This window comes from Electrona antarctica (genome assembly GCF_951216825.1).
Source record: "Electrona antarctica genome assembly, chromosome: 16".
In the NCBI taxonomy this organism is placed as follows: Eukaryota; Metazoa; Chordata; class Actinopteri; order Myctophiformes; family Myctophidae; genus Electrona; species Electrona antarctica.
The window spans coordinates 13909220-13922774 of NC_136797.1; the positions used below are offsets into that span (position 1 = coordinate 13909220).

The 13555-nt window shown below is 45.5% G+C and overlaps 2 protein-coding genes across 7 annotated transcripts in view; both read left to right on the top strand.

Annotated features, from left to right (window-relative positions):
• Window positions 1–13555, top strand: part of lrrtm4l1 (leucine rich repeat transmembrane neuronal 4 like 1) — a 241050-nt gene that overhangs the window by 107424 nt on the left and 120071 nt on the right. For all 6 annotated transcript variants that reach the window (XR_013791932.1, XM_079524526.1, XM_079524527.1 and 3 more), the window contains one exon: window positions 1352–1448. Coding sequence is in view for 5 of the 6 variants with exons in the window: in XM_079524526.1 (XP_079380652.1) it covers window positions 1352–1448 (97 nt within the window). In the remaining variant the exon portion in view is untranslated. The remainder of the gene's footprint in view (window positions 1–1351; window positions 1449–13555) is intronic.
• On the top strand, window positions 6972–9686 carry LOC306940238 (coiled-coil domain-containing protein 39-like; the record flags this gene model as incomplete). The annotated part of the gene is made up of 1 exon (XM_079525261.1): window positions 6972–9686. One exon carries the CDS (start codon window positions 6972–6974, stop codon window positions 9684–9686), a length of 2715 nt encoding a protein of 904 aa, XP_079381387.1.

Here is a 13555-nt window from a genome sequence, read left to right on the forward strand (position 1 = left end):
GTATACAGTAAGAGTGGAGCCCTGCAGGCCAGCTGCAGTAGGAGTATACATGCAGTAAGAGTGGAGCCCTGCAGGCCAGCTGCAGTAGGAGTATACATGCAGTAAGAGTAGAGCCCTGCAGGCCAGCTGCAGTAGGAGTATACATACAGTAAGAGTGGAGCCCTGCAGGCCAGCTGCAGTAGAAGTATACATACAGTAAGAGTGGAGCCCTGCAGGCCAGCTGCAGTAGGAGTATACATACAGTAAGAGTGGAGCCCTGCAGGCCAGCTGCAGTAGAAGTATACATACAGTAAGAGTGGAGCCCTGCAGGCCAGCTGCAGTAGAAGTATACATACAGTAAGAGTGGAGCCCTGCAGGCCAGCTGCAGTAGGAGTATACAGTAAGAGTGGAGCCCTGCAGGCCAGCTGCAGTAGAAGTATACATACAGTAAGAGTGGAGCCCTGCAGGCCAGCTGCAGTAGGAGTATACAGTAAGAGTGGAGCCCTGCAGGCCAGCTGCAGTAGGAGTATACATGCAGTAAGAGTGGAGCCCTGCAGGCCAGCTGCAGTAGGAGTATACATGCAGTAAGAGTAGAGCCCTGCAGGCCAGCTGCAGTAGGAGTATACAGTAAGAGTGGAGCCCTGCAGGCCAGCTGCAGTAGGAGTATACATGCAGTAAGAGTGGAGCCCTGCAGGCCAGCTGCAGTAGGAGTATACAGTAAGAGTGGAGCCCTGCAGGCCAGCTGCAGTAGGAGTATACATGCAGTAAGAGTGGAGCCCTGCAGGCCAGCTGCAGTAGGAGTATACATGCAGTAAGAGTGGAGCCCTGCAGGCCAGCTGCAGTAGGAGTATACATGCAGTAAGAGTGGAGCCCTGCAGGCCAGCTACAGTAGAAGTATACATACAGTAAGAGTGGAGCCCTGCAGGCCAGCTGCAAAGTCAAGTTGCCACTATATGGAGGGAATGTTCATTGTATTACTGGCCATAAAACCTTTTATGCTACTCCGCCTACAGCTATTCTCCAACACTCACAGAAATCATTGCACATTACATTACTGTATCTACCCTGTATATGGAGTGATGTGATGAACATGAGTTTTGATATTCCATACCGATCGCCTATAATTGACAGCCGACATTTGCGGAGTGTCCTGCGTTACACAAAAATCATGAAAGCAGCACCTGTTCAACACGCATTGATGGGCCGCCCTCTACACAATGATATGCCCACCTCGCCCCTTTATTTCATTTTTAATAAAGTGCTAAAGATCCTCCATATCTGGAATAATTCATTATAGGGTGGTCTATCTAAGAATAACCTGACATTGAATGACAGATGCGGTCACTGAAATCATAATTTCATTTCATTTCAGCCACCCCGAGACAAGACCAGATACAGCTGTGTTATCAATTCTATCATCTACTCATCTGCGCTGCTCATTTTTCATGGACAAGTCGTCAGGAAGATTGGTGAGTCATACCATTTATTTCTTCGCAAATTGATCGCCAATTTAATAAGCCAGGAGAAAGTACAGTAAGTCCCAGTAAATGAGCAAACTTCGCAGATACATTGAATAGGGAGTCAGGTAGGGACAAGGGACATACGAGCACAGAGAGGCATATAGGGCATATCTTTGCACCTCTAAAGTGGCTTTCTGTGTTTGTGAGGAAACTTTAGAGAATATTATATTAAAGGTGAGCTTCGCCATTACTCTGACTCAGATTCTGAGCGCTCCTTTTACCAAGCTCCCTCGTGAAAACAGCCAGGGAAACCACGAGACAGGAATTCTATGGTTTATCTTTCCTTTCCTTTCCTTTCCTTTCCTTTCCTTTCCTTTCCTTTCCTTTCCTTCAAACTTGAGTAACATTTCAACCCCTTGCGTAGAGGTGCATATGGGTCCGAATGACCAGTGCAATTTTTAAGCCTAAAACTCAACAATTAATTGCAAATGTGGAAAAAAAAACTCATTGTCTCCACCAGGCCAAAGGCGTGGCCGAGGCAGTGTTTAGCACCCTGTCCGTCCGTCCGTCCGTCCTGACTCCCTCCGTGTGTCCATCCATCCGTCAGTATGTATGTGGACTCCCTGGATGCCAGAGCAGAATTCTTCACATCAGCCTGTTATGCACCACCACTTGTTGATATTACTCCTACAGAGCTTGTCGAAACATCACGGAAATCGGTACACAGTATCTCTATACAGTATGTGATCTATAAGCGATCAAGACGGCTGATTGGCTTCCAATATTTGCAGGAGTGGTCCGTTTTGAACAAAACGTCTCAAATCATGAACGCAGCGATTCCACTCATCTCTATAATGACTGAATTCCGAACACTGCTGGCCCACAATAACATACCTGGCCTGGCGGAGGCCTTACAATAACATACCTGGCCTGGCGGAGGCCTTACAATAACATACCTGGCCTGGTGGAGGCCTTACAATAACATACCTGGCCTGGCGGAGGCCTTACAATAACATACCTGGCCTGACGGAGGCCTTACAATACCATACCTGGCCTGGCGGAGGCCTTACAATAACATACCTGGCCTGGCGGAGGCCTTACATTAACATACCTGGCCTGGCGGAGGCCTTACAATAACATACCTGGCCTGGCGGAGGCCTTACAATAACATACCTGGCCTGGCGCAGGCCTTACATTAACATACCTGGCCTGGCGGAGGCCTTACAATAACTTACCTGGCCTGGCGGAGGCCTTACATTAACATACCTGGCCTGGCGGAGGCCTTACAATAACATACCTGGCCTGGCGGAGGCCTTACAATAACATACCTGGCCTGGCGGAGGCCTTACATTAACATACCTGGCCTGGCGGAGGCCTTACAATAACATACCTGGCCTGGCGGAGGCCTTACAATAACATACCTGGCCTGGCGGAGGCCTTACATTAACATACCTGGCCTGGCGGAGGCCTTACAATAACATACCTGGCCTGGCGGAGGCCTTACATTAACATACCTGGCCTGGCGGAGGCCTTACAATAACATACCTGGCCTGGCGGAGGCCTTACATTAACATACCTGGCCTGGCGGAGGCCTTACAATAACATACCTGGCCTGGCGGAGGCCTTACAATAACATACCTGGCCTGGCGGAGGCCTTACAATAACATACCTGGCCTGGCGGAGGCCTTACAATAACATACCTGGCCTGGCGGAGGCCTTACAATAACATACCTGGCCTGGCGGAGGCCTTACAATAACATACCTGGCCTGGCGGAGGCCTTACAATACCATACCTGGCCTGGCGGAGGCCTTACAATAACATACCTGGCCTGGCGGAGGCCTTGTCTCCACTCCTATTTGCCTCATTGATTGCTGATTGATTCATAATTCCACGACGCAGTATAGTTTGGAGCTGTTGGTCATGAGGAATACAGCAGAATGGCTCAAATCTATGGCTATATGGAAGTGTTCATATTCTCTCTTTCAATGTCTCTGGCCTGCATGCTAAGACATCTCTAAATCTTTTGTGTGTGTGTGTGTGTGTGTGTGTGTGTTTTAATTAAGAATACGCCACAATGTTTTCCCACACTGAACAATTGTTTTTTTTGTCGTAAATTTGGCCAGCAGCCAGATTTGTCACAGAAAAAAATGCAATTAAGGGAATTTGACTCGCTAAATGTCTTGGCTCCTCAAACTATGGCTTTGTTCAGGCTCGGGCAAATCTGATTTGTTTCTCAAATTTGACACTTACTTGCGACAGAGCTTATTACTTCCGGCAATTATCAGCTATAAATCTAATCCAACTAAATCCAGCTGACTTTTTTGGGAGAGAACCAGGGAGGTGATAACATCCTTCTTCCAAATACAGAAACACGTCATCCCTGGAAAGCTCTGAAGATTTAATTGTTCCCGTTTGATCGTGCTCCGGCCAAAAGTTAGTATATTGTTTTTTCCAATGTCTGTGTGTGTGTATGGCTGAGGGAAGTAGGGGTGTTGGGAGGGCTGGAGCACCCCCTTCCCCCAGGCACAGCCCCCCCCCCCCCCCCCCTCGGACAGGAGGGGAAAATAATAATAATTTTAATCAAAACAGATTTCTGTTACTAGGCCTAATAAATATGCTGTATCACCGTATCTGCACCTTATCCTGGTAAATTGCCTGTGTGTCAGTTTGCTCATGCGTGTGGAGAGGGAAAGTAAAAGCCACTTTTCCACGTGAAAATGTGCGAAAATGCGCGTGCACGAGGCGCGTGCACGTGCATTTTGCAGCGCGCACCCCCTACTGAACGTTCAGCACCTCCCACTGTAAATATCTTTGTGTGTGCGTGCATGCACGCTTGCGTGCGCCTCTCTCTGTGGATTGTTGAATATTATTAAATAGATATTTTTAACGTACATTTAACAAAGTTACAATATCCCTATTCTTTTTACTTTTTAAAACGATTCCCTGATGGAGATGTCACACCGCAAAGTATGTGTGGAGCTGGTTAGCTGTCCTCTCTCTCTCTCTCTCTCTCTCTCTCTCTCTTATCCATCTCCACCAGGCCATACGCCAGGGACTGAGATTATATATTTTATGTTGCCCTGCGTTTGAACCAATCTGTGATTCTGTGCCACACTTTTTGTGCACGCTACGCTGCCAGTAGGCCAAGGAAGACACTCGACGCACACCCCTGCTGCACCTCTCCTCCCATATCGGTGCACTGCATGTCCCCAAAACATCAAACACATACCAGGTGGAGAAAAACACGGCACTTCGCCTTTGGAAAATGTCAAATTGCTTGTCTGCTGCAGTGCTGCATGCCTCGCACCAATCTGCCTGGCCCCGGAAATATTGGTCTTAAACCCATTGGTGCACGGTAAAATGAAGTACATTTACCTGAGTACTGTACTTGAGAAAATGCTTTAAGTATAGTCATAGGCATCCGTCCGTCAGTGATGATGATGGGTTGCGCCTGAGTGGTCAGGTTTTCGTGCAGCGGCGGCTGTGCATGGACAGCCCCGCTCCGGAGTGGCAGTCTTTAGTGCAATTGGCGCAGACAAAACGAGAGGGGACTGCATGGCACAGGAGTGGGGGCTGCTTCACGCAGGTTTCCTCTTCTGTCTCTTCGCCTGCAGCTAAAGAGATGTGTCTCTCCTCGGCACGGCGAGTTCCTGCAGCAACAGTCTGCCTCCAAGAACGGCTAAGCAAGAACCTGCAGATCTTCAAAACAATGTATTTAGGCTAATCTCAACATCCTGACCTAGCTATACTTTAAGTCTACTTATTTGTGTTTTATATAAGCTGATAATGCTGGTGTGATCCAGTTCACACCACGTTATCAGCAGGTTATTTCACTGAGTGTGTGTGTCCAGGAGTGTGTCCAGGTTTCGGTACCCAGCATGGTGTGTGTGCGCGTGTGTGTGTGTGTCACTGAGTGTGTCGCTCTCTCTGTGGATTGTTGAAACTTGAGTAAAAACATTACACCACTTCTCAATTAAAGATGTGCTACTCTCTGCCTGGAGGCTGGTTCACATCAATTTGCTGTGCTGCTGTAGCCTACAGTATACCTGCTCTGGACCCTCCAGCCTGGCATGATGACATAGCATGGATGACACCCACTTAGTAGAAAACAAAATGACCTGAAAACAGCTTTTGATTCATCTCACCCCAACGGTGTATTATGGTATACGGCGATGTCAGGGAGTGATAATCTGAGTTGTTCAACTCAGCATTCTGTTCTGTGTTCTACTCGGAACAGGTCAGTAGAATCTACTGTGCTGAATGTCACTTTAACTTAAACTTAAACTAAGCCAATCCTATAGCACTATACCATATATACACCTGCATGAATGTAGACAATCATCTCATGCATTGATTACATTTTCTGTTGGCTGTTGCTGTCGATTTGTCTCTCTCAACAGTACATCGTTCACATAATACACACAACATACAGTACACACACACACACACACACACACACGCACACGCACACACACACACACACACACACACACACACACACACACACACACACACACAGCCAATATACTGTTTTGTATACATATGCACCCATGCTAAATCACTGAACATAATGCATGCATAAGCACATACTGTACACATATACTAGTCTAAAGATTCTATTACGATTAACCTGTATGAAACTGCAGATTGAAAAACTCAACATTTTCTTTTTAGTTCAGAATACAGGATGCCCTGCTAGAGGGCATTTTCTCAGTTTAATCAGTTCGCTATTCTCCAACTAACGAAAGTTAGTGAAGGGTGGAGTGGAACATCTATATTGTGCCTTTCTTAATGTTGAGCTCTTTTTGCTCATGCTGTTCCAGAATATATGGAAAGCAGTTTGTATTTCACCATTTAACAGAGGAGAGGACACATACAAATGCCAGAACGGTTCACTCAAAAGTGGCAAGGGATGTGCCGATGAGACATTTTGGCCGATATCAATGTCCGATATAATTCATTGCTGTTATGGTTGATAACCGATATTTCCGATGTCGATATGATCTCATTCTGTATTGAAAAATTATAATAATTTTGTCCATTCTGAAAAATACATGGTGTCAGTAACAGGGTGTCTGCACTGCAGGCTTAGGCAAGTCAGATTGAATTTAAATACCTTCATATTTAATATTGTGAGCTTAGGATCGGTATTAAACAAACTGCCCCGCCGATAGGATGGTTCTGTATACTGTGGGGACCTCATGTTTTTGTATTGTCTTGTGTGTTATGTGCTCTGTGTATGTGCTCTGTGTTGTTTTTGATGTGGATGTGAAGACTAATATCCTTCGGGACAATAAAGATTATTATTAAACTCAAGCTGTGGGCATACAATACAAATTCAGGACTTGCCTGCACAAATGGGCATTGTTCAGCAACAGTTTGTGCTGTGTGTGTGATGTCTTACCAAGTGTAGGTTGAAAGGACGGAGATCGAGATATAGAGACACAGCGAGAGAGAGTAATCGAGCCAGCGCGAGTGAGGGAGAAAGAGAGTGAGGGAATTGTGTAAACGTATTTCAACGGTGTAGGAAGATGTTGAACACAGTTCGTGCTGAGGTAGGCTGGGCTGAGGGCTTTGCCCTGCCCATTCTAAATGCCGAGAACAAAGCTTTGGAAGATGAGATTCAAATGAAGGAAAAGTTAAGGATACAGTTGGACTATAAACTTGGAGGATGGAAGGACAAAATACAAGCCATGTCTGAACATTCGAAAAACTTGAATCAAGCACTGTCACAAACTCAGGCTCTCCGCGTGGCTCGACACAGAGGGACAGACTCAGAGAGGCACATCAGAGCCATTGCAGAAAAGGAGGCGGGACACCTGCGTCAGGAGATGGGACAGCTACAGATTGAGGTGAACTTTTTAAGGGAGAAGAAAAAGTCAGAAGAGAACGACATCTTCAAGTCTAACCAGAAACTAGAGGAGCTCCGTAAGCAGCTGAACTGGGACCAGGAGACCCTGGAGGCCTGGCTGGACGACTCTGCGCGCAAACACGAGGACACCATGACCATCGTAAAGTACGCCCAGCAAGATGACAGCAGGATCAGTTGTCTCACTGCAGCTCTAGAGAACAAGTCACTGGAAGCTATTAAAAAGCATAAAATGCTGGACAATGCGGTGACCGAGACGATGTCTGCACAAATCTGTTTCGACAACTCTGCGGAGCATTTCCGACAGGCTCACCTAGAGAGGCAGGAACTAATCTGTGAGTGGGAAAACACCATTGCACAGATGAGGAAGCGAGATGACGAGACGCAGCAGTGTTCACTGCAACTTGCTCAAGTCAACCAACAAATTATGGTGAAGAGCTATGTAGTTAAAGAGAAGGAGACTCTTCTGGAGAACCAGATAGAGGACAACAACAAACTTCAGAGGAAGATGATCGTGGCCAACCATCAGATGGAACAAGTGAAACAACAATACAACGAGCAAGAGAAAAAATGTGCCGGTCTGAAAGAAGAAATATTGGAGACTCTTAAGCCCTCAGTGAGCAGAACTTCCACGGACGTGGAGTCAATGAGGTTGCAGATAACCAGCGAACAGGAAATTATCCAGGACAAAACTAGCAAGCTAAAAGAGGCCAAGCTCCACAATGCTGCAATGGGGGCGAAAGTGATGATATTAAGGGAAACAGTCCTCAGCATGGAGGAGCTGGCTGCCCAGATGGACCAACTCCTCAAAGATGATCAGGAGAGCTTGTATGAGTTGGAGTTCCAGATAGAACGCCATGTGAAGGCGCTGGCCTGTGCTCAAGATGACCTGCACACACTAAGGATGAAGGAGAAAGACATGGTTGCCCTGTTGATAGCGAACAGTTCGGTACTTTCGGGCCTGGACAGCGATCTCGGCAAATTGGACCAAGACCTCCTACAGCACGAGACCACCATCTACAAGCAGGACTTCCAGACCCAGCAGCTGCAGAGGAAATTGGCTCGGCGGCAAGACGAGAAGGGCAAGGACGAGTTGATTTTGGTGAAGAAGACAACTGAGCTGGCTGATGCCGTCGACAAAAGTAACCAAACGTCCAACATGCTGAAGCCTGAACTTATACAACTGGAGACCTGCATCCTCCGCATGAGGAGAGTATTTGAGAAGACGGGAGCAGAGACGAGAGATCGCAACACTACGATAGAGGAGCTCCTACATTTCATTGATAAAAGAGACAAGGAGGTGAGGAGCATCCAACAAAAGAAACAGGACATCATTGTGGACTACAAAATCATAAGTTTGCAAATCAAGCAGCTGAGAGCCCTGCTCTACGAAAACGAAGACGGCGTGCTGTCTCTGGAGACGAGGGGGAAGAAGATGCAAATGCTCACGAAGGAGAGGGAGAAGGAGCTCGGGGACCACAGGGAGATGCTCAGCAAGCAGGTCAAGACTAACGAGCAGGAGAGGCAGATGGTCTGCATGAAGGTGAACGAGACACAGTCTAAGATTGACTTGATGAGGAAACGCTACGAGATCCTGACATTTTCTATGTACACTCCAGAAGGAGGAGAGGAGAGGTCAGAGGCTTATTATATCCTGAAGGCTGCGCAGGAGAGAGAGGAGCTCAAGCGAAAGGGAGACAGCCTGGACAGGGAAATCCGCAAGAAGGAAATGGAGATGAGAGCGTTTCAGAACTTGCTGCACCTCGCAAACAGCTGTAACTCCAGGTACCGCAAATCTTTCAGCGGCGTGACCGAGTGTAGGGCAGAAAACCAGAACAAGCTGAAGTTGGAGGAGCAGGAGAGAGCAGCTATGGAGAAAGTCAAACGCAAGAAAAGACACATCAAAGAGCTGCAGGAAGACATACAGCACATGGACAATCCTGGCAGTCTCCTGCAAAGCAAGGTTTATGTGCAGAATGAACAGATGGAGCAGACGGAGAGAGAAATCGCCAACCTGAAAAAAGGGCTGGCCTCTCAGAATGAGAAACTCGTCCGGGTCACAAAACAGTGCTCTAGGCTGATCAAAGAGATCCGCTCGTCCAATATGACCAGAGAGGAGACGTTTACAGAACGAGACATTAGCCTGAGTGAGCTCAGAGACTTCAACAAGATGGTCAACAACGTGCTGCTGGAAGTTATGGATGAATATCCAGATCTTAAGTTGGCGCTGCAGATGTACTTTCTCCAGGCCAAGCTGCCCCTTCCGTCTGCAGCCGCATCCAGTAGAGGCTCTAGGACCAGCTCTGCCCGCAGCTCCGTCTCGCTGATGTCTTCCATATCTTCAGCCAGCAGAAGTCCCATGACGTCTGTCATGTGATCCTCCACAGGCAAGGCCATGGACCTGGGGCTGTGCCTCTCTGTGATCCCACTGGCTGAAAACGGAAACAAACTGAAACAAAACACATTTCAACGATAATACTCCGCTAGCAAGGTAGAGTTGAGGAAATTCTGGCAGGGTTTCACTTTCAACACAGACTGCAGTGCAGTGTCAGTATTGGGGCACATGGCCCGTCATGGGGATCCAGTCTCATCTATAATAATCCAATAAATAATAAACAACAAAGTGGTGTCTAATAACAGCGTGCCTTCCATGTGGTTCTCAGACAATTGGGAAGCTACGTATGACTCCATAGCTGGGCAAGGTTTCAGCCTGATTTGATGGTCATTGACTGCCATTATAAATTTAAGTAAAGTAAAATATAAAATATAAACATATAAATCTATATATAAAACAAGACTGTGGCTCTCCTGTGGATCTCAGACTTAATGTAGTCTGTAGCCCCTTTGACTTACATTTACAAATTAAAGTTAAACATTTGAAACAAATATAAAATCTTAAAAAAATGCAAGGAGATAAATCCTTGGCCTTACTGATGGCATCCAAAATTGGTGCTGATCAGACAGATGGACGGACGGACACGGACGGACACGGACGGACACGGACGGACGGACGGACGGGGGAAGAGTATGACAAGGCAAGGAGTTGCTGACGTGTGGAAAGAGCTGTGGAAAAGACAGGGTTGGAAAAGACGATCCTGAGACCAATGGAGCACCCTCGACATTGTTCCCGGTTACCGAATGCGGAGTTCCGACATACAGTACCTACAGCTAACCAATTTCCTTGAATAGGGCCTTTATGTGCCTCCACTGCAGTCTTAGATTAGAGAGGCCTTTCTTTTTTTTATGGATCAAAATGAATGAATCAAGGTTTTGAACCTAAAATAGTAAAACATACTGGGTACATTTATTGAAAACAAAACAACATTCCCAGCTATTACACACTGTAGCATTAATAGCCATAGCCAATAAAATTCAAGTACACACAAAATGTTAACTAAAACAAAAACAGGATACATTTCTGTCATAAACATTAGAACAATTTGACCAAAGTAGATGGAAAAGCTGACACCCTAGCATAAAACATTAAGATTAACGAAATGGTATCATGGGGTATCATAGTAAACGTAGTACTTGTATCCCCTGGCCCTGTATTTTGAGATAAAACTTCATCCATCAAGAGCACAACATTTCCCAAGATTTTTGACTCGGGGCATATGGGACACCAAGGAAGCTTGTGAAAACTGCGGCTGCATCCAAGCCTGGGTCACCACATCCATCCACTGAGATGTTCGACATCATAGCATAGGAGTACTGCAGGGGGACTCGCACCGTACCATCATGATTGACCATATGCTGAAGAAAGCCATCAGAGAGAGAAGAAGACGTAGGCTTTACCCTGTCCCCATGCAAGAGTCTGTGACTAGGCTTTACCCTGTCCCCATGCAAGAGTCTGTGACTAGGCTTTACCCTGTCCCCATGCAAGAGTCTGTGACTAGGCTTTACCCTGTCCCCATGCAAGAGTCTGTGACTAGGCTTTACCCTGTCCCCATGCAAGAGTCTGTGACTAGGCTTTACCCTGTCCCCATGCAAGAGTCTGTGACTACCGCCAGTGAATGTCACTGACCTGGACTTTGCCGATGACATAGTGCTGGTCTTGGATACTGTGGAGCAAGCCTGCACCCTGCAACCAAGGTCACCGACGCCACTGTCCACTCCAGAGACTGCAACAGGCTCAAAACCACGACTCAAATATCTTGGTGTCTGCATCAACTGAAAAGGACCTCAGGACCAGATGCGGACTGGCGAGGTCAGCAGCGCTCCATAGCATTAAGAAATTGTGGACATCAGCCAAAGGTGACTGTTTCAACAATTGAGTGAGTCTTCAGAGGCGTTGAACCTCAGACCAAGACTGAGAAGTCAATAGATGGCTGATATAACCACATGCTTGCACATGGCCCTTGATGAATCGTGGCAGGACCACGTACGTAACAACCTTTAGGACAGTATGCTGACTGTAATAGACAAGCTCGGGGAGTGACATCTGAAGCTTTCCCGACTACCTCTAATAGTGTCCAGGGCCTTTATTTGCCTCAACTGCAGAGGGTACGAGGCCTTTTTTGGATGGGGATTACATTAAAGAGAGGCTTATACTAGAGACGGGCCTTTATTTATTTTTTTAAATAAATGGATCATAAGGTATTTCATCTAGATTTTGTGTCAGTTTGAACCCAGTAAAATAAACAACCAACCAACACTGGGGACATTTATTGAAACAAAACAACAATTCCTCACCTATTACTGTACATAGCATTAATAACCATCAAGCCAATACAATTATAATAAATTGCCATCCATAAATATTAATATAAGAACAATAAAAAAAACCATGCTAGCATTAAACATTAATATCAACAAATATGAAAAAGTGCTACCTTGTGGCACTTACATAAACCACCTGTTTTTTTTACCCCTCCCGGCCTGTTTGTGTCGACAACGTCCCCTGACGACGATGTGTCGATGCAGTTCGGCTAGTTGATCACATTTTAAATGTTTTCTCAAACTAGTAAAAACAAAAGGCAAAAAAAGTTTAGGTATGAGGGGAAAGGCACTGACGAAAATAGAGCCAATAATCTCCACCTACCAGGCACTTTAGATAAGGATGAATTATAATTGTATTCAATAATACTTTGTGGTAAAGGTAGTGTAATTATTTTTTTTGTTAAACATTTTTTTTGTTAAAATGTAGGTTCAATATTCTAATAATAATTACTATTAGTCTTTCTGGGCGGGAACCCTTTTTGGTGTTTTAAGCATTATGTTATACTTTAGCTATTGAAAAATAGCAGAACTACAAGCTCATAGTGTGGCACCGAGTGCCGTGCTATGAGCTTGTAGGTCTGATATTTTTGTAAAATCGTGAAAATCAGGCGTAAATCTTTGAATATATATTCTTTCAGAACGTTTTTAACGCAGATATTTTCTTCTGGGGGAGTTCCTGGAACAACATAATTGTCAGATGGGGGTCAGCGGCCAATTACATACATTTTTGGGGGTCTTTGACATGAACATGTTTGAGAACCACTGACATAGAAACATAGGGTTTTTCAGAAAACTGTCAGGATTTAGAAGACCTTTTGTAGAATCGTTGTCAGGTCTAAATGGGTTAATAAACAGAAAATACATGTCGAGGTGCGTTGCCAATTTCCAGAGAATACCCATTTTCAGCTTCAGTTTTATAATGTTCCAGTAATATTATTATTATTATTATTATTAGTAGTAGTAGTAGTAGTATTTACATATTTGTCCCCTTTCAGCCAAGGGTCCTTGAAATTGTCTTAATTCTTAGATTTTCACCCCCATTTGGTATCACTGGATGTGACTGAGGTTTTCTGCACTAGCCTCTAGCTGAAAAATACTTGGCTCTTACTCAAGAGTGGCTCATGGCCAGTTTTATTCATGAACTAAAATTATCAATGCTAAGTCTACGCCAGTTTTTAACACTTTCGTTGTGAGTCTGATTCATCTTTTGAACTCTCATTTTCAGTCCTTACAATAAATAGTCCTGTGTGAATTTAAAAAAAAATCACACTCGTGTGAAGTGAGGGGCGCTCTTCTCATCATACATCATCACATTCCGGCCAATCACTTTTGGCGTCCTCACTTTTTGAGGGCGCCTAGTCCCTCCTATGCCCAGCTTTCTGGGTGATCAGCCTTGTGATTGGCTGATCACCCCATAGTGATGATTTGATTGGCTGAGCAAAGTACATATTGAAGATAAAATTGAGGGCAGAAAAGTGAAGACGCCAATTGTCATTGTCATTGGCCGGAATGACATTTGTGATGATT